The 23,198-nt window shown below is 46.3% G+C and overlaps 1 protein-coding gene across 1 annotated transcript in view; it reads right to left on the minus strand.

Moving 5' to 3' along the window:
• Grm3 (glutamate receptor, metabotropic 3) overlaps positions 1–23,198 on the minus strand; it is an 81,289-nt gene that overhangs the window by 23,032 nt on the left and 35,059 nt on the right. The window contains exon 4 of the mRNA XM_013510486.1: positions 2,494–3,560. Coding sequence (XP_013365940.1) covers positions 2,494–3,560 — 1,067 coding nt within the window. The remainder of the gene's footprint in view (positions 1–2,493; positions 3,561–23,198) is intronic.

The following is a 23,198-nucleotide window of genomic DNA, read 5'->3' on the forward strand; positions in this document are numbered from 1 at the left end:
TGAATATTAAAATAGAAACACTAAATTTATTGGAAGAGAAAGTAGGTAAAAATCTTGAAGATGTAGGGGTAGGCAGAGAGTTCATGAACAAAAGCTAAACTGCATGGGAAATACTTCAAAGAATCAACAACTGGGATCTCATCTCATTGAAAATTTTTTGCACATCTAAAGAAATCACCAGTAGAGTGAAAAGAAAACCCACGAATTGGAAAAAAATTTTAGTCAACTGCCCCTCAGACAAAGGACTTCTATCTAGGACATATAAAGAATTTAAAAAAAAATCAAGCCCCTAAAATTCAAAGACCCAATCCAAAATTGGGCATCTGAGATGAATACACACTTCTCTAATGAAGAAATACTAATGGTGAATAAATACATGAAAAAATGTTCAACATCATTAGTCATTCAAAAAATGCAAATTGAAACAACACTGAGATTTCATCTCACCCCAGAACGAGTGGCTATCATCAAGAAATCAACCAACAACAAATGCTGGAGAGTCTGTGGGGAAAAAGAAACTCTACTCCACCGCTGGTAGGAGTATAGACTGATGAAACCACTGTGGAAATCAGTTTGGTGATTCCTCACAAAACTAGGATTGAAAATCCCACTTAACCCAGCTATTCCTCTTCTGGGTATTTTTCCAGAAGAATTAAAAACATCATACCACAGTGATATATGTGCACCCATGTTTATAGCAGCACAATTTGTTATAGCTAAATCTTGCAAACATTCCAAATGCCCATCCACTGAGGAATGGATAAAAAAGATGTGTTATTTTTATACAATGGAGTATTACACAGTTATATAGAAAGATGAACTCAAGGCTTTTGTAGGTAAATGGATGCAACTAAAGACCATACTCATAAGTGAAATAAACCGAACCCACATGTGCAAACATCATATTGTCTCCCTAGTATAGGAACCTGAAAGAATAAGTAAAACTCAAAATGTACAATAGATGATACGAAAGGGAAAGAAATTGTTCAAAGGAAGGAACAACTGGGGTGAGGGAAAGAAGAAAAAGAAGGTCATAAAAAATATCTATATCTATATATATCTATGTATATCATCTATCTTATATATGAATAGCTGGGATAAGTGTACAGCTGATGTGTGATGGTATATTGAAAGGAACAGTTAATTCTTAAAATTTTTTATGTTCTGAACAATTTTGCATGCTTATATCTGATAATCTGAGCAACTGATTTGAAGACAACAATATGCAATGGAACAACTATTGGTGAATTCCTACCATCTTGTCTACTGAAACTGTATTATCTCTAATGTTTTATCTAATAATTATTTTTTATTCTCTTTAATGGCTTGAGTAATCTTCCATTCTTATATCTGGTAATCTGAGCAACATAGCTGAAGATAACAACATGTAATATAACAACCACTGTTAACTCCTAACATTTTGTTTTCAAAACCTGTATCATTTTTAATGTTCTTGCTTTGTTTTGTTTATGTTTGTGATGTTGGTGTGCTGCTATTGTTCTTTTATTTCTTTCTTTTACTACTCTCTTTAAAATAAAAATAGATAAATAAATCTTTTGTTTAAAAAAAAAGAAATACAGAGAATGAAAACTAAGTGCCTGAGGAGAAAAAATTCTTATACCACTCTGTCAGATACAGAAATCAGAATTATTAATGTAAAAATAACTGGTGAACGGTTTCAACAATTTGGAAATTGTGATGGAAGAATGAAGTTTCTTTCAGAAGAGATGGCCATTATATGGAGTTCCAGGAGTTCAACTTTTACTAAGGGTCTATGATGATTTGATCAGGTTTCTTGCATATGTACAGTAAGGTTTTTAAGTAATTCAAGGGCTCTCTCCTTTGCTCTTCTCTCTCTTCTATATACACAGACACATAGACAGAGTGTATTTGGATACATGACTCAAGTTTTAGAAAAAGCACAACATTGCATTGTAATCCATTTTATAGAAGTAATAGAGCACGAATGAAATTTTTAGATCTTTCAACTGATCCTGGCTTAATGTTGCGTGTGTATTTTCATTTACAGATTGACCTATTATGGCCAAGTCTTGCTGTATCTAAGTTGAAATATTCTCATTAGGTTCTTAGTGATTATGGCTTATTCTTTTGCTAGTCATTCTTAAATTTAATTCCATATATATACACACACACACACACACACACACACACACACACATATTATATGTTCTTTCTCACTCGATTGTAGTTGCTTGAACAGCCATGACATTGCATTTATCTTTACCACTGTGCTAGCACAGTGGTCTGAACAAGGCAGGTGCTGGTTAAATGCTTTTAAAACATACTGAGTTAACTTTTACACGTGATGTGAAGGCATGTCATGGCATTTGTGATTACTGAGCTCATTCTGAGAGGAAATACAAGGAGCTCATCTTAAATCCTACACCACACGACACTGACAGGATGACAGATAAAGAACAGAAAGACCAAATCAGTCAGGACAAAGGAAACGAGAACCCAACCGAAACTCACTCTGTAGTCACTGGACGTCACGTAGAAGATGGGCAGGAAGGCCAGCCAGATGATGCAGGTGGTGTACATGGTGAAGCCGATGAACTTGGCTTCGTTGAAGTTCTCGGGGCACTTCCTCGTCTTGAAGGCGTACACTGTGCACAGGATCACCAGGACCACATCGTAGGCCAGCGAGATCAGCATGCTGGAGTCACGCACGTTGCACTTCAAGATGACCGTCTCCCGCTTCTCGGGGAGAGTGTACCTCCGGGTGCCGGGGGCCTCCAGGACAAGCCACACAGACACTACTACGACCTGCACCAGAATGAGACCCAGGCAGATGAAGACCTGAGAGCTGGGGCTGATGAACTTTGGCCTCTGCGCGCCGTTCTTGACCCCATCGAAGATGCGGGCGATGCAGTTTGTCTTGGTCAGCAGGGCTGAGTAGCAGATGGCGAAGGAGGTCCCCAGCCCCAGCCGGCGCAGTGCGCAGATGACAGGCGACGGCTTGGCAATGAAGAAGAATGTCATGCAGTAGGACAGGCTGACCCCAAACAACAGGATGTAGCAGAGCTCCCGGCCCGAGGCTTTGACCAGGGGCGTGTTGTTGTGCTTGATAAACACAGTTATGACCACACAGGTGCACATGAAGCCCAGGCAGGCGATGGTGACCGGGCCAATGGCCCAGGCGTCTTCCCACTTGATGTAGTCCTCAGGAAGGTCGAAGCATCCCGACAGGTCAGCGGTGGGCCAGCGCCCAGGCCCACAGTCCATGCAGGTGAACTCGTCGGCCAGGTACTCGTAGGACTCGCAGGGAATGCAGATCCAGCAGCAGACGTCGCCGGGCTGCATGCTCTTCATCTCATTGGGTGCGCAGGGGTCACTGCACTGGGACGTGGGGACTGAGTCCTGGGCCCAGTGGATGGAGTCAGCATCCAGGGATAGGGTTTCTGCCCAGTGACCGACCTTCAGGTAGGAGTACTTTCCACCCGTGTCCTGGAAATTGAACACATTATATCGTCCCATTCCATCTCCAAAAGTGTCAAACTTGACGATGCTGTCTTCATCTTTATTTGTGATGAATGGTGCTGTGATGTGGAGAATGAAAGGGGGAGAAAGAATGCTTGATTAGGTATCCTATGTGTGATCAGTCAATTACTTTGTGACACACACTTAGCAAGACTGACATAAGTGCGATTCATCAGTTACCATTGAAAGTACACATCAAAAGCTCCAGCATGCTTATGCATTCATAGATTCACTGTCTTGACACAGAGCAGGCAGCACAGGAGCTCATCATGTAGGAAGGGAGCTGCAAGCCTGCAGCCATGCGCTGCGTGCGTGCAGATGCTCTTCTCCTGAGAGCTCCCACACAGGAAACGGGCACAACTTCAGGATCATTAAATATTTATTTATGTACAGTCATCAACATGTTTCCCACTTTATTTTCATGAAAATATAAAGTCAAGAAGACTTTTGTTCATTATATATCATGACTTCTTTTAAATAGTTCAGATGGTTCACAAAGAAAAAACTTAAAATCATTCATAATCCTTCAACTCTGAGTTTGTTTGGAGTATATTCATTCTGATTACACATATCCTTGTGTCTGTATCTAACACTCCTATCAGTGTTGCCAAGTCGGGGTAGCATCTAGGTGAGTGTGCATGTCCCCAAGGGCACTGGGAAAGTGGCTTGCTTCAGCCTGTCCCTGTCCTGCACTCCGTGACCCCCGAGAGCAGGGGGTCTCTGAGCTTCTAACTGCAGCTCCCAGGTCTCTTTGGGTACCATCAGCCGCCACCTCACCACCTTTTGTACTAAGTTCTCCAGCACAGTGCTTTTCTTACATAGCAGCTTATATTTATAAGGAATACTGCATTCAATCAAGCATGCTCCAGAGAAAGACCGTGAGCATGGAGGGAAGCTGTGCTTCCTGAGTGTCAGCCTCCCTTGGCCTCCAGAGATGTTCACAATCAGGCTCCCAGTCCTTCCTTGGCACTGTCCTCAGGACGTGGCCAAAGCCTGCTTCCTGAGTGGTGGCCTGCCGAGTCTGTGCACCCGTGGTCACATGTTGTGCACACCTGCTGTGAGCTCACTGTTTCAAAGGTGTGTGAGAAAAGCTAGCTCTCTGTGTGGCTGGGGAACTGCATGTGGCAGCACAGCAAGGGGCCTAGTGCATCGATCCTGCTGCCCCCTGGATGCATTTGGAGTCATCCCAGGCCAGCTGGCACTATAGGGAAATAGAGAGGCCCAAGGAGCAGAACCACTGAGTCTCTGGTCATCAGCTATAGCGTTCTGTAGCATGGTAGAACTCTGCGGAGCTTGGTGTTTTTCACACTGGACCTCATGAGGAAGCAAGATCGACGGAGATGTGACAATAAATCACTTCACCTTTGAAAGGCAGATGACATTACTGGTGCTGCAGTACCATAAAAGAACACAAACTAAAAGGAGGAAAAGAAGAATGACCAGCAAGATGGCAGAAGTCTAAACAATGACTTAGAATCTTCTCCAAAATCTAATTTCAAGCTCCTCATCACTCTAATGCCTCAGAATCAGGGCCTCATCTTCAGAGGAAGCCTGCTCTGGACACAAGTCATGAGAATGGCTTCTTGGGGTAGTCCACGATCTGATTAGTGCTGACCCCAGTTTCAAATAGATTTATTTGAGAGGTTTAATACCAAGGAGACCAGCCCTCCCAGGGCCCATTTGGTGGAAAGGAGTCAAGTCCAGTCCTTAGAAATATCACAGGTCAATAGCAGGAGGAAATTAAATGGGTTCTTCCTTTTTCTTTTTCTTTCCTCTCTGACAGAAGACCAATTAAGGAAAGACAGCAGCATGGCTGGGAAGAGGCCCTGAGGAAAGGGAATGGGGCCCACACTGCCCAGGGCCACATTCATAAATTCTAATGAAGATTGTACTGCTGGGCTCACGACTGTCCCTGAAATCATCTGAGGAACTGCAATAAAAATACAGGCGAGAAGACGGAAGACCGTGTCTCCCCTGCAAGAGGTGAAGAGATGAAGGAACCAACATCTGCCTACAGCAGACAAAACCACTTACAAACACCGTGCAGCCAGAAGACAGAAAATAGCAAGAGCGGTTCCCCACCTGTCACAACCTACTGATCAGGACAAGGCCGAGGGAGCCTTTCTCACTGTTCCCACCTGAGCGATCAGCAGCTGGACAGCGCACCACTTTGCCCTCTTGGGCGCTTATTCTCCTGTGAAGAAGGATCAGGTAGGACCCGGCCCAGGGAGAGGCACCTACAAGGACTGCGTGTTGCTTTGGGAGCTGTGACCCTTCAAAGGGACGTCTAGAAAAGGACTCTAGAAGGGTAACATGGCCAAGGCTTCTGGATGGACACTCACTGCTTCCCTATGCACAGTCTGCACCCTAGCGCTGAATTTCAGCACTCACAGGGTTTGGAACAGAAAGCTCTACTATTAGACCAAGGGTGAAGAGTGGGGAGACAGGTGTGGAGAAAACAGCAGCTGGTGGAAATGAGTGAGCCCACCCCGGCCCCCAGTTCAGGGCGCAGGGTCAGGTGGCCTGACTCTCAGTATGTATTTTAAAATTGCTGGAAATCTCACCGTGGCCACTGATGCTTTGGGAGGGCCCTCTTCAGTGTGAGCTGCTGCTATGACCTCAACTCTTTCTAACCTGTTTCTCCCACTCCTGCCCCTTCTATATAAAGCTTTTCTGTCATCTTAATGAGTGCTTAGCTTTACAAAATGTTTTCACTGAAATATAATATGCATGTAGAAATAAGCAAATGATAACAAAGTGAACACGCATAGCATCATGGCTGCTGAGAACATGGCCTGTCTCTTGCTCCTGTCCCTGTCACTTAGCCATTCCTTTCCTACAAGGCCACGACCACCTTAACTCCCACTAAGTATGTTAGCGCTGCTGGAACAAAGTCCCGCCAACTAGACATCCTGAAAGGACAGAGATTTACTGTTTCACAGTCAGGGCTGAAACCAAAGTGCCAGCAGGGCTGGTCCCTGCGAGGGCCATAATGAGGAATCTACTCCATGCCTCTTCTGGCTTCTGCAGTGTTACCAGTGCTCTCTGGTGTCCTTGGCTTGCAGATGTGTCACGCCCACTTTCCACGATCACAGGATCTCTTCTCTGTGCCTCTGCCTGTCCAAACTTTACCTTTATATAAAGACACTGGTCATACTGGATTAGGGCCATCTTAGTCACTTTCTTCATTGCTGGAAACACAATACCTGGCACCTGTGAGCTAAAGGAGGGAAGGTTTATTTTAGCTCACAGTTTGTAGAGGTTTCAGTCCATAATCCACTGACTCCAGGGCAGAGCAGGTTGGCAGAGAGTGTCCAAGGGGAATAGCTGCTCAGAGCATGGTGACTGAGATGCAGAGAGGAAAGGGAGGAGCTGGGATGGAAGTGAACTTGCTAATCTTTGTTGATAAAAAGAAGACCAATAAGAAGAAACCAAGTACACTACAATAAGACAATAGGAACTTCTAGGCCACAACCCCAGTGACTGCCTCTTCTGACCAGACCCTACATCCTAATGGTTAGTCAGCTGTAATGCCCCCATACTCCAATCACCTTCCAGAATCCCTGCTTATGAGTATGTGAGGCTCTTGGTCTTGGGGGACATCTAGATATAAACCATAACATTCTGCCCCGGTCCCCCCAGGACTCATGTGCATTCCTTTATCCAAAAGGCACTTAGTCCACCTCTAAGAGTTGCCCAAGTCCTAACAGTTTCAGCAGTGCTGAAAAGTTCAAGTGCAAAGTCTCCTCTGAGACTTCAGGCAAATTCTTAGCTGTAAGCCCCTATAAAAATCAAAAGAAAGTTAAACACTGCTGGCACACAATGGCACAAGGTAAACATTCCCCTTCCAAAAGGGGATAGAAAGTAATGGGACCAAAGCAGGAACAAAAGGCAGTGAGGCAAATCCCACAGCTCCATGTTCTGGGGCAAGCTATGGGAAGGTATGAGCCCCAAAAAACTTGGGCAGCCCCACTTCTATGACATTGCTGATGATTGCAGTTCTCACAGTTTTCTCTTGGACAGGCTTTACTCACTCCTTGTGACTTTCCTCAGATGTTCCACATTCTTGGCTTCTCCAGCTTCCTGGGGTCTCCACTCCACTGCATTTTTGGCTTCATCCTTATAGCTTCATGTATGGCCCACTCAGGGGCAACCTGCCTGGTCTCCCAGGGTTTCTTCTGAATTTTGAGTGGAAGCTTGCCTGAGGCCACAACTTTTACATTCTGCATGCACATAAAACCAACATCAGGTGGATGACACCAGTGTCTGCCACAGATCTAGCTGAGCCTGATCCTTTTGCATCATGACTGCAGGGGCTTCTGAGTACCTGGATGGCTGAGAGCTGTGAACTGAATCCCCAAATTCCCTAGATGGCTGTTCTTGTGCAGGGTACACTGGGGCTCTCTTGTCGAAACAATCCTTCACTTTTACAGTGATCCTGTGATGGGTGAGGTCTTTATAAGTTCTGTGATGCTCTCAGGTCATTTTTCCTATTGTCTTATTGTAGTGTACTTGGTTTCTTCTTATTGGTCTTCTTTTTATCAACAAAGATCTCCTTTGCCCCATTTTTACAGACCCTTTCTGAAGAAACTGAAAAGTTTTTGCTTTTAAATTTTTTTTTTGCTCCTGATTTTAAGTACATATCTGGCTCAAAGCATTAGACAGCATCCATGCTGCATCCTTTAATCTTAGTTTTCTGCAAAATCTTAGGATGTGAGTAAAATGTAGATGAATTTTCCATCGGAGTATTACACACATGGTCTGGAGTCCAACTGCCAATGAGTCATCCCCTGCTGAAACCTCCTGATGCTGGTCTTTACCAGCTGCATTACTGTCAGCATTGTGGTCTTCTGTGTTCTCATCATAATCTCCAATTAATCTCAGCTTACAGCATTCTCGGTCTGCTTCTCCAGCCAGCAACTCCAAACTTTTCCAAACTCTTTCCATGAAGCAGTTCTACAAGCTTTTGAACCACTGTCAGGTAGCTGCACAGCAGTGACCCCACTCCTGGTACCAAAGTCTATTTTAAGTCACTTTCTTTCTTGCTGAGACACAATACCCAATACCCACGAATTAATTGAAGAGAGTTTATTTTGGCTTACAGTTTGTAAATGTTTCAGTCAATAATCTGCTGGCTCTAAGGCAGGACAGCATGACACAGTGGCATGGCAGAGGAATAGATGCTCACGGCCTGGCTGCTGGGAAGCAGAGATGGACAGGCAGAGCAGGGCAGGGAGATAAACTCTTCCAGGCCACATACCCAGGGACCCCCTCTTCTGTACAGGCCCCACCACCTAACACTCAGTCAGCTATAAGCCCCTACAATCCAATCACCTTCCAGAAGTGCTGCTATGAGCACATGAGGTTCTTGGGGGGAACCTAGACATAAACCATCACAAGGACCTACCCTAATGAACTCATTCTGCTTGGTTACCTTGTAGACTGTATTCCCTAATACTGTCACACTCTGAAGTACCAGACTGGAACATACTTCTTGGGGGAAGATGCAACTCCTTCCATAAAAACCATACACATATTTGGCTACATAAATATAAACACATATAGTTCATATTTATGTAGCCATCAAGTGTGTATTATTTTGCATCTAACATCTCTTTCTCAAAATTGTTTTGTGATATTTATTTATATAGTTGATTTTATTTTTAATGATACATAGTACTTCATCATATGATATGCCACAATTTATTTTTCCATTCTTTTGTTGGTAGACATTTCTTTTTAAAATTTCTTTAAACTTACATAAATAGTGATGTGTTTTTATTTGAGTTATCCTAGAAGCAAACCTCAAGACTAAATCTGAGCTTGAGGAATCGATCAGGGAGGCACTAGGAGGGTAGAGAATTAAGATATAAAGGAGAAAATATCAACTTGGGGTGCACTGTGTGAGTCAGGCTGGGGGCTGTGCACCTCAGAGTCACTGGGTGTTGTCTGAGGAGTGTAGTCAGGAACAAAGTGAAGCACCCCAACCTGTTCACAAGTCAGGTGTGCAATGCTCACCTATTGTGGCTGATGGCTGCTCCAGGGGTACTAACAGCAGGGTGCTTCCACTTGTTCTAGTTGTAGGGGAGATGTGTTCTTGTGACCAGGCAGAGCTCCTCTGCCAGGCAGAGTCATAGGTGCTCTATTGAGAAACAATCAGCAAGCTTAAGACTCAAGAGCCAAGGAGGAACGATAGCTTTTGCTTGGTGTACCACAGTCATTCTAGGCATACCTTTTGGTGTACATGTATATTTGTGTGTGTGTGTGTGTGTGTGTGTGTGTGTGTGTGTGTGCACTTGTGTGTGTGTGATGGAAAAATTGTATGGGATTCCAGATGTCTAACATTCTTAATCACTGACATTCTATTTTAGACATTCTGCTGGAGAAAGGGTGGCATTCCATTTGGATTTTTGGTAACTAGCTCTTTCCTGATACTGGATGATGCTGAGTGCTTTTTCATAAGCTAATTGAGCATTTGGAAATATTCTTTTCAACAGCGCCTTTGCCAGTCTCATGTATGTTGGATTTTCCATCTTTTGAAATTTGATTTGCAGAGAAATTTTAAATCCTGGAAATGAGTCCTTTTCAAATGCTTGTGTTGCAAAGATATTTTCCCATGAATATGTATGTGAAAGCTGCTAGTGCTGAATGAATTTCAGGACACTGTGCTATTCAGCTGCTCACCAGCCCTGGGTGTTGTGCATTTAATTTGGGAGACACTGAGACTGGTACACTGGAAGAGTGTCCACTGTCTGTCTGTCTTGTTACCAAATCTCTAGTCCCTCTACAGCAGGGATAATGACCCATTCATCCTTGCTTTTTCACTGCACTGGGTGAGATGGGAAGGTAGGAAGCAGGCCTTTACTAACTGCCTTCTCAACGGATCACTAGACTTGCTACAGTCATCTTAGGATCTCAAAATCATGCCAATGTCTGAGCATAACAGGCCAATTAGATGTGAACCTGAAGAAATGACCCTTGACCCTTACGTTTTCCTGTTGTCAAGGTTGAGGATGTCCTGTTGGGATGTCCAGTGGAAAAGGTGAAAGCCCCCTGGGAACAGGTGAGGGTCTGGCCTACGGTGTCACAGTGCTGACAGGGTGAAACCCTTGCTAGGCAGTGACTAGACATAGTTTGCAAATTTCAGTCTCTGTTGTAAATGGAAAAGACCCAGAGAAACTCTCTATGGTCTCAGCATCCCAAGATTATGACTTCCATGTCTTTTTCTTCCCACACAGGCATTTCCCACACAGGAGCCTCCCTTTATCACAGATTTTGCCACCACAGATCTGTAGGTTTCTCCTTTTTTCACCTTCTGAAAAACCCTTGCCAGCCAGATCTCTCCTTGTCAGCTCTCACTAGACAAGCAGCACACTGGTGTCTCCAGCAGGAGCTGGGGTTGCATCCTCCTAGAACAGCCTGAGTGAGGACACCTGCTCTAAGAGAGCTCAGAGGGGTCTTGTGGGAGCTCAGCACCCAAAAACACCATTGGGCTCTGCAGATTCACCAGCATATTTCAATTTGGAGGGCAGGTTGTGTCTCCTGAAGACAAATTTAACCTGTCCTCATGTTTCTTAATGTGACCAGGTCATAGAGTAGAGCACAAGTAAAGGATAAAATCAGAAAAAAAAGAGGGAACAAAGGCTTCCCCAGGATAAAGCTGGATGGAAACAGACATCCCTGACTTTGTAGAAGAGAAAGCAGAAGCCTCCCATTGTTTTTTGCCCTTATGTGGCTTCTCCACAGGTCCACATGCTACACCATGGTGCACTGTGTGTGACAGGGACGGAAGACACACCTGGGGGACCTCCTGCTCAGAGATGCTCCAGAAGTCAGCAATACAAGCCATCAAAGAGGACTTAACTTTGGAAGCAGAGCTAATATGCTGAAGAATGTCCTCACAGTGACAGGAACACTTAATGGAGCACGCTTCCTCATTCTTAAGCAAACAAGAGACTTCTCTATGAAAAAGCAGAACAGCAGAAATTTCACTCATCCTCTGAGGACAAGTGTGCCAAAGATAAGGACAGCAGCTTAGCATGCAGCTACTGGGGTTTCTAAGGGGGAGCAAATTAATTTCTATTTCTTGCCTGTCGCCTGCATGGACACGTTTGGCTCTTGGTGTAGTGTTATGGCAAGAGAACACGAGGGGAGATAAATTGCTGCTCCTGCCAGCATGCTGGTCCGCTGGTCCATTGTTCCATTGTCGTGTGTGTCCTGAACCACTGTAGTGCAGCTTGCTCTACTTCTTCACAGCGAGGGGCTGCGTTATTGAACCATAAGATTTCAAGTGGCCTCATCAGGTCATCAAGTATGTCTACACAGTGCTGGGGAATTCCAAACCTGCCTCGTCAGAAAGGGCTGTCTCCCTGGAGGTAACTGCAGTGACAAAGCAAAAATTATAATGAAAAAAGTTCTCCTCTCTGTGCCCCAGTTTCATTTTGAATTATTCTAAGGTATTAAAGGTATCACAAAGCTGATTATTTTGTCCCATTTTAGAAAACACCCTTGGAAATTGACCATACCTCAGAAAGCCTTTCAGCTCACTTAATTCTCACTTACGCTCCTCCACAGTTGTGTTAGCTTAGTAAGGTGGATAACTTTGACTTTGCTATAGTGTCTAACATAGCTCCTGTGTATAACACTTTCATCTATGTCTGTCTGTACCTTTCTTGAATAAACTCTCACATTTCCCACCTCATATTTTTTACTGAGCAACCAGGGGGCAGGTAATTGTCAAAACCCAGATCTTCACCCACAGACATCCTTTAAACAGCTAGAGAAGGTTAGTAGTTAGCTGTGCATGGTAAAATTATGGTATTCAGACATCAGCACCCTGCCAGGGGAGTGATGGAGAAGCAGACAGATTCCCTTCTGGCTCTTCTACTCCCTGCTACTCTTGTGTGTTTTCCTGTCCCTTCGTGTTCTTAATACTCACTCCTGCCACGTAGCAAAGAGTGAAGCCAGTTCTGACCAGACCACTGCATGCTGTACGCATTCCCCCTTTCAAGGATACTCATCTTAAGAGGTCCCAGTCAAAGAGCAATATCAGAAGCCATCATGGATGGATGGCTGATGGCGGAATCTGGTATCTCAGTGAAGAAAGAGTTTGGGACAGGAGGTTTGTCCAGCTTTCCTAAAATGACATCTTTTGGAGAAGGAAGAGTGAGTTTGTTCTTTGATCATGTTTTACCTTCACTTTTAGGACAAAGAACCTGTGTCTCTACGTTTCTGTCTTTTCTTACTATTTACATGACCTTCTTCCCTTGCAGGTAGGATCACAGCATCTGGAGAGCCATCGGATGTACCTCCAGGGCTCCTGATGGCAGCCAGCCTTGGGAATGGCCTCAGCCCTTTGTATGCCACTTTTGCTCCTTTCCTCAAGAGCTGGCCTTGGCAGACTTTGGGCCTCCTCTGCCCCTCTGGCCCACCTTCACCAGGCAGGGAAGGAAGAGCTGGTGCCTGCTAGCTCTTGTGGGTGTTTGACTTTGTGAGCTTGAGATCTGCTCTATAGATGTAGCCATTCAGATGGGTGCTATGAAACACCAAAGTGTTTTAGGCTTTTGTCCTGTTTCCAGCCATAATATCAGAAGTCTTTTTAATGTAGAGTTGTGGGAGAGATCAAATACCCAGCTATTAACAAAACCAAAATGTATTTCCTCTTGGCTGTTGATCCTTATGTGCTTAGAATCCAGGAAAGAAAAAGGACAAAGTAGGATTTGAGCAATGCATCCTATCCAACACCCCCAGAAGTTCCTCTGTTGGTTCTAGTTAAGGAAATGGATTAAGAAAGGGGCAGAGCACACTAAGGAGAAAGAAGAGACACGCAACTGATGAAAAGGCAATTTAATGGCACTGTTCAAATTTTAGAAGCTTTTTTCTTTCACAGAGGAGTTGTGTCTCCGTACAGATACTGGACAACAAAAGACAGCGGCAGCAGAGAAGCAGGGTGGGGGGAGACAGTGGCTGGGGACTCAGGGGGTGGTGGTGGGTGCAGTTCATCCACCTCTGCCTCTCACCTGCACGTGGCTGCTTTACCCCAGCTGAGCTTCTCCCTGCAGCACGGACCTGTGAGCAGCACCTCGCACGGTGTCCGTCCAGCATGCAGCAAGTACTAGGTGATGCGGTGCTACTACTGCTACCAGGGGCTATCACCACAGCCTTCCGGATGACTTCTTAGGGCTCCTTCTCCCCTTCTGTTCTGGCTCATGCTTCTTTTGAAAGGTCCTGGAGTCCTCATACCCACCACTGCCCACTAAATGGCAGCCTGAATGGCTCTCCTGCTGCATGCAGCCATGTTGCCAGAGATTTTGTTTTTAGAGAAAAAGAAATATTCTAAGAAAACAGACTTGTAATCACGCATCTGCTTAAGAAAGATAGTGTTCACTACTGCTTATGAGTAGTAGTGAGTCTGTCCTGAGAATCATCCAGTAATTGATACACATAGATGTTCTCTCAGTGTTTGAGCTACCAGTTTGTTTACTTTATTTAGGGACACATAACATCCAGTGAATCCGTCCATCACAGAGCTCTGGCCTGCATGGTAAACCGTCATGGATTCCCAGTGCCTCTCCACCCTCACGATCCACACAGGGGCTCTTTCCCATGCTTAGCCTGCACTTTCCACCTCACAGCTTTGTGCCACATCCTCTGTGCTCTGCACCCGCCCCCTTCCCTGCATCCCGAGTCTGTGGCGTGACTCAGCTGCAAGTCCTCTCTCTTCTCTAGGCTCTCGTGTATAAGAGGGCCCTTTCTTTGGAATTTGTCATCCTTCCTCTTTACCTTAGGTCTCTTACTACTGTTGTTTTATTATCACTCTTGTGATTTCAAGGGCTAAAACTAACTTTCCTGTCTTTCACAAAGGAGCTGTAACCAGGGATCTACAGTAGCCTGAGAAATGGTTTGTTCTGTACAGTATTCCCCTTTATCATTACTGCAGGTCCATACCTGGGGCTGATCAATACTCCTGATAACTCATTTGAGTGACCCCCTTTAAACACAGTCATTCAGGTTCTCAAACTGGCTGGTTTAAGACAGCTGTGATTGTCTCAAAAATGTCAAGGGAGAAGAAAAAAGCCTACCAGTTAGAAAGACCATTCTGGAGGAAAAGATTTTTAAATTTGATTTTCTTGTGAACCAGAGGAGAGAGGGAAATGCTGAGGGAGTGTGGGGGTGCAGAGCACAGGAAAGGAGTCACGCCAGCACCCGGCACACTGCGGCACCCAGAGCCCTGTGTGCACGCCTCTCCTGCAACACCGGCCAGCCCCAGGCACGGGCCCAGCCACACGGTGAGCACCCAGAGGCCCTGCCCCAGCCCCCAGGGCTGACCACCTGGGCTGGGTTCTTAGCCTCACCGCTTTCTGGCACCTTCAGGTTTTTGTTTTAATCTCATGTGACCCCGGAGTTAGCGTGAATGCGTAGTGTGGTGCCTAACATGCAGAAAGTCTTGCATAACTGCTGACTTGATCATCAGAACACTTGCTATTTCTCAGAAATTCAGTGTCTGTTGAATGAATGTGTGAGTGAATCTACGTCCACTAGGGTATGAGCACTGTGCTAGATCAGCCAGTTGGCTTCCTGAGGCTTGGTCAGATGGCTTGGGTCTGTCTGCTCATGAAACTGTAAGGTGGACTGTGGGGGTTCCTCAGGTTGGAGACTTCTCAAGCCACCTGCAGGTTGGTGACATAACCTATTTCTCTCTAGTTGTTTGTTCTTTACTCAGTCTTTTTCGTTGGGGTTTATTGTCTGCACTAGTGTCCTCTTTTCCACTTTTGCAAATCACTTGCGAATTAACTGAGTGCCTCACCTCCAAATCTCACCTACTTACTTCTGCTACAGTCGGGTGTTAAATCATGAGACACACACCACACACACACACACACACACACCCTGCCCGCTCATGACAAAGAAACCAGAGGCCGTGAAGACACGCTGGACTGCAGCTGCGCAGTGCAGCCTGGGCCATGGGCACGAGGAAGGAGGGACACGTGGCTGAGCCTCTCTGGACCTCAAGGACTCCTCCGCTAGCAGGGGCCCTGGGTGGCACAGAAACGGGAACACTGGACACATTTCCTGTGGAGCGCTGTTCCAGTCTGCAGAAGCAGGGCGCTCTTTCCGCTCAGAGAACGTGTAAGATTTTGGGTAGCAGGGATGTGCCTTCGGAACTGCTGCACCCCTAATGCCTCGCCCTGGGCAGACGTGCTGGAGGAATGAATAAGGAGTTAGGGAAGGAAGACCGACTAACGTGACACCCAGAGCGAGAAGCTCCCCACACATCAGCTGACAGTCTAAATTGGTAAACTTCTTAACACACAAGGTAACGCTATCCTGCTACACAGTCAGAGCACTCATTTGGAAAACCCAAGGAAGACATCATTCCTATTATCTACTTCAAAATAATGAAGGTGAGGCAGCAGGAGCAACTCTGCTCCTCCCCAGCCGAGGCCATGGCCGGGACCTGACCGAAGTCTGATGTTCCTCTCACCCTGCCAGCGTGAGCTGGTCTGCTCTGTCCCACCAGGCACATGGACGCATCTGTGAAAGACCAGCTGGTGCTGGGTTTGACGGTCCCGGCTCCTCTCCATGCCATTCACACCCTCTCCACATGCACCTGGAAGACACCTTCTCCACATCAAAAGCTGCCTGCAAAAAGGGTGTGACAGCTGGAGATAGAACCAGCCAGAGGCTAGATTTAAATCACTATGTGGGTTCATTCATAAATTCACTTGTTAAAAATCTGAATTTATATTGTATACAATAAAAGCTGTGCTCTAGCCATGAGCAAAGTATCAGCCAGAGCCATTAACATGGTAACCTGGGAACAGAGTATCCTAGGGCTCCAGGAGTCTTCCCCATCCGCAGTTCACCTCGAGCTGGGCATGGATTCTCACACACCCACTTTCCAGCCCCCCTGTGTTTGGATCTCAGAGGACCTGCCGCAGGGTGAGAAGACAGCTTTGGATTGTTGTGATTTTAGCAAGTACTTTTCACCTACAATTAGCAACGGTCAGTTATGGAAAGATGTGGAGATGGTCTGTGGTTCTGGCACTCAAGGGTTAGAACCCCACACACCTTGGGTCCACGCCCTGAGTAACTGCACTGTGGAAACTGCAGTTCTCTGGTGAGTCTGCTTGGTCACCAGCCATGGCCACTGCAAGAGGAGGTGGCTCAGGGCCTGCTGGGCAGCACATCACCCTGATCTCAGCCTTTCCATCCCTGATGGCTGCTGTGGTAGCGGCTGCTTTTCAAGATTGTTATTGAAACAGTTTCTAAATTGTCCTTGGAACATTTCTTCTGTCAGCTTTGGGATTTACGACTGTCACTCTTGAATGAACTGTATGGTAACTCATTTGAGGCGCAAGCAACAGTCTTTTTAAGGTAGCAATTGGAACGGATGTGAAGTCCTTTTCTCAAAGCTTTGCTTGATGATGTGTGACTTTAGAAGGAAGAAATTTGAAAAAATTGTTGCAAAACAAAGGAGAAAGGTGAAAAACTATTTTTCCTTAGATTTATTGCTTCCCACACATGCATAAAGACATACAATGACAGCTATTTCCTTCCCTCTTATTTTCATCCTATAGATTCAGCACGGGGCATCATGTACCTCTAGCTGTGATAATTGTGGAAGTGGAACTGCATGGGGAGCTCGTGGGACACACTCTACAAGCAGATGCATCTCACAGCAAGGATGTCTGAGCTGGGTCCTAGGACTCACGCCGACGACCAAGGAGAGGCTGTGCCTTTCTTGCCCAGCCGGGGTCACAAGTCTGACCAGTGAGGCAGGTCACTGTCCAGGGGGGCAGCTCCGGTCCACAGCGTCTGTCCCCGTGTCCAGGAAGGTGACACTGCTCTTTGTGGCTCTGTAGGGCCAGCGCTTCCTCTTTCACTGTTAGCTGCACTTGCTTGCTGGGAAGTGACAGAGGCTGCAGGCCCCTGCTGGACACTGAGGCCTTGGGCACATGTGCGTCTTTACGTAGTGGCCTTTCCCTGGCCCACTGTACGTCTTCTCCACAGCTCCTTCTCTTACTCTTAGGATGGAGTTCTAAGCAGGAGTTCTAAGTCATGAATACTGCTGCAGATGCATCTGTCTGACTGCGTGTCATTATCCCACTGAGTTTAACTCAATACATTTGGTCCCAAGTGACAGTTCACAGATGACAAACTTAGCGTAAAAGAGGCTAAGTCATGTCAGCCAGTTAGTGAAAGTCCCAGGACCAAACAGAGGTCTGAAAGGCTAGACCACATTGTTTTTGTTGTAAGATGCTCTGTTCCACCCTACCCTGACCCTTGGATGTCCAGTCTACTTTACATATCTGTTCCTTCTGCCTCCAGGGCGCTGACTCACCCAGGCTGGGATCCTGCTCACTCCTCCGTCCAGAAGGCAGAGCTGCGTCCCACTCAGACTGAGAATCGGCCTAAGAGGCACATGGCAGGCCCAGCGGCAAGTGGCTGGTGACTGAGCCCCAAGGAGTGAGGGGCAGACTTTCCTTTCAGGCAAAGTCCCTAAGTCACCGCCGCGGTGTGGCCTGCGGGTTTCTGTGAGTGGGTCCTTTGGGAAAGAATTCACTTTTTGGTCACCATAGAAAGCTATGGTCTGTGGTAGGAGGAATGCCCTGGTCTGTAGTGAAAGACAGTGTCTAAAGCAGTGAGCTCAGGTGAGTGTGTATGTGCACACAGGCGTGTGTGCGTGCATGTGCAATACCGTGTCCATTTAAGTCGGTCCAAATTCCCTTTGTGGCTTCAGCTTGCTTCTGTGGCTGCCTCTATGACCTCAGTGGCTTCTCGTCAAGTATCTCATTCACTGATGAGTTTTGAGACCATATTTGTGAGCTTACTTTTGAATAAGTGAAAAAGTAAGAACTATCTCATTTTAGTTAGAATGAAGAAGGAGATGTTGAAAAAACTGAAAGGTCCAGAGTTTTCTCCCGTTCCCTTAATTCACACATACTCTTTTACTCTTTCTTTGTGGGGATTGAGACAGGGTTTCGCTATGCAGAACAGGCTGGCCTCGAAGTAGTGGCAATCCTCCTGCCTCAGCTTTCTGAGTGCTGGGATTAGCAGTATGTGCCACCATACCCAGCTGACAGATTCTTTTAATAGCATTACTCTCACAGTCCTAAAATGGCCCCGAAAGCCTAGATTTATGTCCTTTCAGAGGACAGCATTCAGCATGGTAACCAATCTCCCCGCTTCAGTGGAAAGCCATGAACCCCCACTTCCAAGTGTGGTCAGAACCATTCTCCTAATGCTACCTTTGCTGTGTCACCTTTGATCAAGCCCTCCAGGGAGGCTGGGGATGGAGCTGGGGGACAGCCTTGCCCAGCAAGAGTAAGGCCGGGGTGTGGCCCCCTGTACTGCAAGGACAAAGCACATGCCCTTCAGGGATTTTCACCTTCGGAGCAGTTCTCAGCAAACTGATGTCCTCTGTGATCTTTCCACCTCTCCAACAAAGGCTGACCCCTCCCCTCCCCCCACGCTGTGCCCACCACTTCCGCTCTGTGCTCCAGGAGTTCTGGGACGTTCTCACCCTGAAATGGCTTTGCAGTCTTGCTTGTTCCTCTGCACACACAGTTCCTTTGCCTGGGTCTTTGTTCACTTGTCTAATTCTTATTTATGTCTTCAGATATATACTATTTTCCACCAACCCTCCAAAATTAGAATATGTGATGTTTTCTGTATCTGCATAGTGTTTAACATTCATTCACTCCTCTCACATCCAGTGTATGCTAGGGATGTAACAGTGATCAACGTAACTTTGACCCTTGCTCTCAAGGAAATCAGCCTGGTGGGCTACAAACACACAATTTAAAATTTGACAGGTGCTATTGCAACAGCAGCAGAAAACTGAAACAACACTCAGGTTTGGAGGCAGACTTATTTACATCGGCGGGCACTGATCAGAAGCATTCCCAGAACATCGGGCCCCGATCTCTGGTGGTCCAGGGCTTTTACATGATGCACAAGCAGGAGGTACAACGAGATACAAAGGTGAGACAGAACAGCCTGGCAGTTCTTCTGATTAGCTAGCAGGGTGAGATCATCCGTTATAGGGCTAGATTAATGACCGTCAGTTACAAATACAAGTAAGTATCCTATGTGTTTGGCTGCACACTCGTGGTTACAGGAGTGAAGAAAGTAATTACAAAGCCATGAAGCAGTTACAGAGCTAGGCAGTTTCAAAAAAATAAAGTTTTAAGAAGAACCATTTCTCTTGTACAGTTTTTCCTTTCACTACGGCAAAATCTAAAATGAGGCAGTAGCCAGAGCGAGGAGTGTGCGGCTGTGCAGTGGTCAGGGAAGACTTCCTCAGGGAAGATATTCACACTGAGCTTTATGAGCAGGGTATCCGGAGAAGCAGCACCCAGGGGCAGCACACGCAGTTCTCCAGGTTGGAAAGGGCCCGGTGCACACTGGATCCCCAGAGAACAGGGGAGGAGGTGCGAGGATGAGCAGGAGTGACAGGAAGGGGCCAGGGTCCGAGGGCCTGTGCTCGCTGGCTGTGTTTAGACGTTGTTCTCACCATGAACAATGCTCACAGGATGCAACTAAGTTTGCACTTTTAACAGCACATTCTGATTTCTATGTGGAGAATGAAATTAGGAGTGTAAGGGTGGAGACAAGGAGAATCACTAAGTTTCAGATCCTGAAGTAAGAGATGACGATGTACAGCCTGGATAGTGTTTAGAACTTTCTTCCCCTTTGGGAGAGGGAAGGAAGAGGGAGAGGAGGGAAGGTGAAATAAAGATCGAGTTTTAAACTGGTTGTGTGAACCTTGAGATGTTTTTAGGAAACGAGGAAGGGATAACAGAAAGGGCATCACACTTACAGCTCTAGATGCCAGCAGCGCCAGGCATGGAGAGATCTGTGATTATCCTTCATGGTGCTGATGTTAGGGGCTAAGCACAGAGCCAGCAAGGGTGACAGGATGGAGATCTGAGAGAGCTCACCCTCTGAGTTTGGACCCAGAATAAGGAGCAGAAAACTGCCAAGCAGACTGACAGAAGGGCCAGGAAGCAAGCGGGAGGATGGCACGGGAGCATGGGAGTCTGCAGAACGCAGCTCTGTGAACAGAACAGAAGCCACGGGTGCTAAAGAGAACAAAGAAGGAAGCGAACGGCCAGCTGTGTCCCGGGGTTAGAGCAAGGCCTGTTTTACACACGCACATTCCGCTGTAGATCAATTTTCTCAACAGGTCTCTAGACTTGACACGGAGGTACAGGGCCTCATATATGGCAGATACCTCATAAGTCGTTACCAGGTTAGACAAATAAACGGATCCCACAGCCAAATAAGACAGCAGCAGAACCCCAGCATCTCAGAGAATCTGAGAAATGATTCCTGCCCCTCGCACTGACCTCCAGTCGAAATTGTACTTTAAGTTTTCTGTAATAGTTAATCCAAAAAGTGACCAAGGCCAGGCCCCAAGGAGCTCACCGGACAGCATTCATCACCAGGACACGGTGTGCTGAATGGGAGGGGACAGGGAGAGAGGGCCGAGCTGCACCTTCAGTTAATTTTATATTCATAAGTAAGATTGGAATCGTGGCTCTGCTCTGATTCACCTCATTGAAAGTGAGCGGGAGAACTGAGTATTTCCCCAAAGGAAATCTAAAATGGAATATAGCATAGACGGTAATGGCATTTTTTGCTTAACTTTCAATAATGTACCATTTTATAATTTAATAACAATCCTAGAGAGACACATTAGGAGGGGCATATAAAGCATTTAAGTTTCCTTAGAGAGAGTTATTCGTAATTTTAAAATTATGGTGATAATTACAGGGTAATGAGAAAGCTTGAAGTCCCATCTGATCTACCCTGGGCAGGCTTGGGCTCCTCAGAGGTCAGTCTGTATTCACAGACTAGGAAAAGGCAGGCATTTTTTTCCCTTTGTTTTGCTGTACCAACTGCTCTTTCCCTTGGTCTTGACTGAGACACTCCTCATCCGGTCTGTACATATCTGAGTAGCTCAGGGTCCTCTCTGTGTCTTTTTCTGTCTTTACCTACGTTCTGGAAGTTTATACTGATGACCCCAAATCTCTGATTCACAAACACCTGCAAGGCGGTCTCAGATTCCGTCGCTCAGCAGCCCGTGCACCCCGAGGTAGGGAGGAAGGGCTGTGCGCTCCCGACTGCATGGCAAGCACTGGGTGCTGGGTGCGGTGACGCGATGTGGATGGCAGCCCCCTCCCTCCTTGCTGCCCACCAACTTCTCGTGCTTCTGCCTGGCCGGGGGACCGCTCCCCAGCCCAGCTCTGCAGCATCTGACTCCAACGCAGCCCTGGCCATGGAACACGAACCCTTCCAGAAGGGACCTGTCCCTCTAGGTGCTCAGGAAACTGTACCTGACCTTTTTATACTTCCCCATGGACCAATGAATCCGAACAGAATAGAATCGAACCATCTCAGTGCCGAGTCTCTCTCTTCCCTAGTCCAGCCTGGAATCTTCACTACACTGGTTCATTTCATCCTTTTATGTCTGTTCTCTGTCATCTGAGTTGGCAGCAGATACGGACGGAGATGGTTTTGTTTATGAGAACCGATCACCTACAGCGAGACATTTCATCTGTGCTCAAGCCAGTCCTCACTTGTGCATGCTCTGGCATAGACACAGTGCTCCTTTCCATCCTTAGAAGGGATGTAACGTGTGCATGCTCATCTTGTGTACAAGGTGCATCTGTAACAGTGTAGAAAGGCACAACCCTTAGAAATTTCAGCGTGCAGGAGAGGGAGCATGAGAATGAACGAGTGTGAATAGGAACAGTGCCTGAAACTGTGTGTAAGGTAAATAATTCATCCCCAGCATTTCCATTTGCACGCAGGGGCAGAACCTGGGCACACTTTCTTTTGTATAAAGGGAGGTGTGTTTATTTTCTTAATAACCTGTAGTGTTACCTTTGGATATGGAATAGGGACCACAGCTCAGATCCAACCCATGTAGCCCCAAAGGCCATCTCCTGTGGGCTGCCAGTCACCAAGGGAGGTCCTGCGCGGGGCAGGGGCTGCAGTGCACATCTGGGTTCCGGACTGGGGCTCAGGAGTGTATGAAGCACCCTTTCTCCAGGTTGCTGCAAGGGCGCAGTCTGCCCAGCAGATGGCGGGCTTGCAGCAAACTGCTCTTTTCTCCATTTCCACCCCCTCCTTGGAAATTAACCACCAGGTTTCTGCCAGATCCTGCCACCTCCAGGGTGACATATGATGCTGTTAAAATAAAATATAAAGGTTAGAGAAAGATCAGTAATAAGTCCTAAATTGAACATAGATTTCAAGAAACCACCTCTAAGAGAGTCTAGAAATTAATAGTCCGTAATATGATGAAAACCCTGGCTGACATCAAAGGGACCTCTTGCCTACTTTTTAAAGAATTCTGTTTCATGCATAATTCACCGAGTCCATGAAACATTCGGGGAACTTCTGGATGGATATCAGACTTTTAATTCAAAATTATGTGCTCTGGGAAATGGCTGCACTGAAGGTGGCGGCAGACTAGGTAACTTACACCAGCAATCAAACTGCAATTACAAAGGAGATTAAAACATGATTTTAAAAAGCGTAACTCCACCCTCAGGGCTACTAGCTGTTTGGTAAACACAGCAAGGGAGCTTGTAATTAAAGGAAACCTGTAATTAAAATTTTCGACCCTCTCTCCAGCTTCCTTCACACGGCACTCATCTCCAGGGACAGAAGAAAGTGTGGTT

The sequence above is a fragment of the Chinchilla lanigera genome, unplaced genomic scaffold (assembly GCF_000276665.1).
Source record: "Chinchilla lanigera isolate Chin_1 unplaced genomic scaffold, ChiLan1.0 scaffold00009, whole genome shotgun sequence".
NCBI classification, from domain to species: Eukaryota; Metazoa; Chordata; class Mammalia; order Rodentia; family Chinchillidae; genus Chinchilla; species Chinchilla lanigera.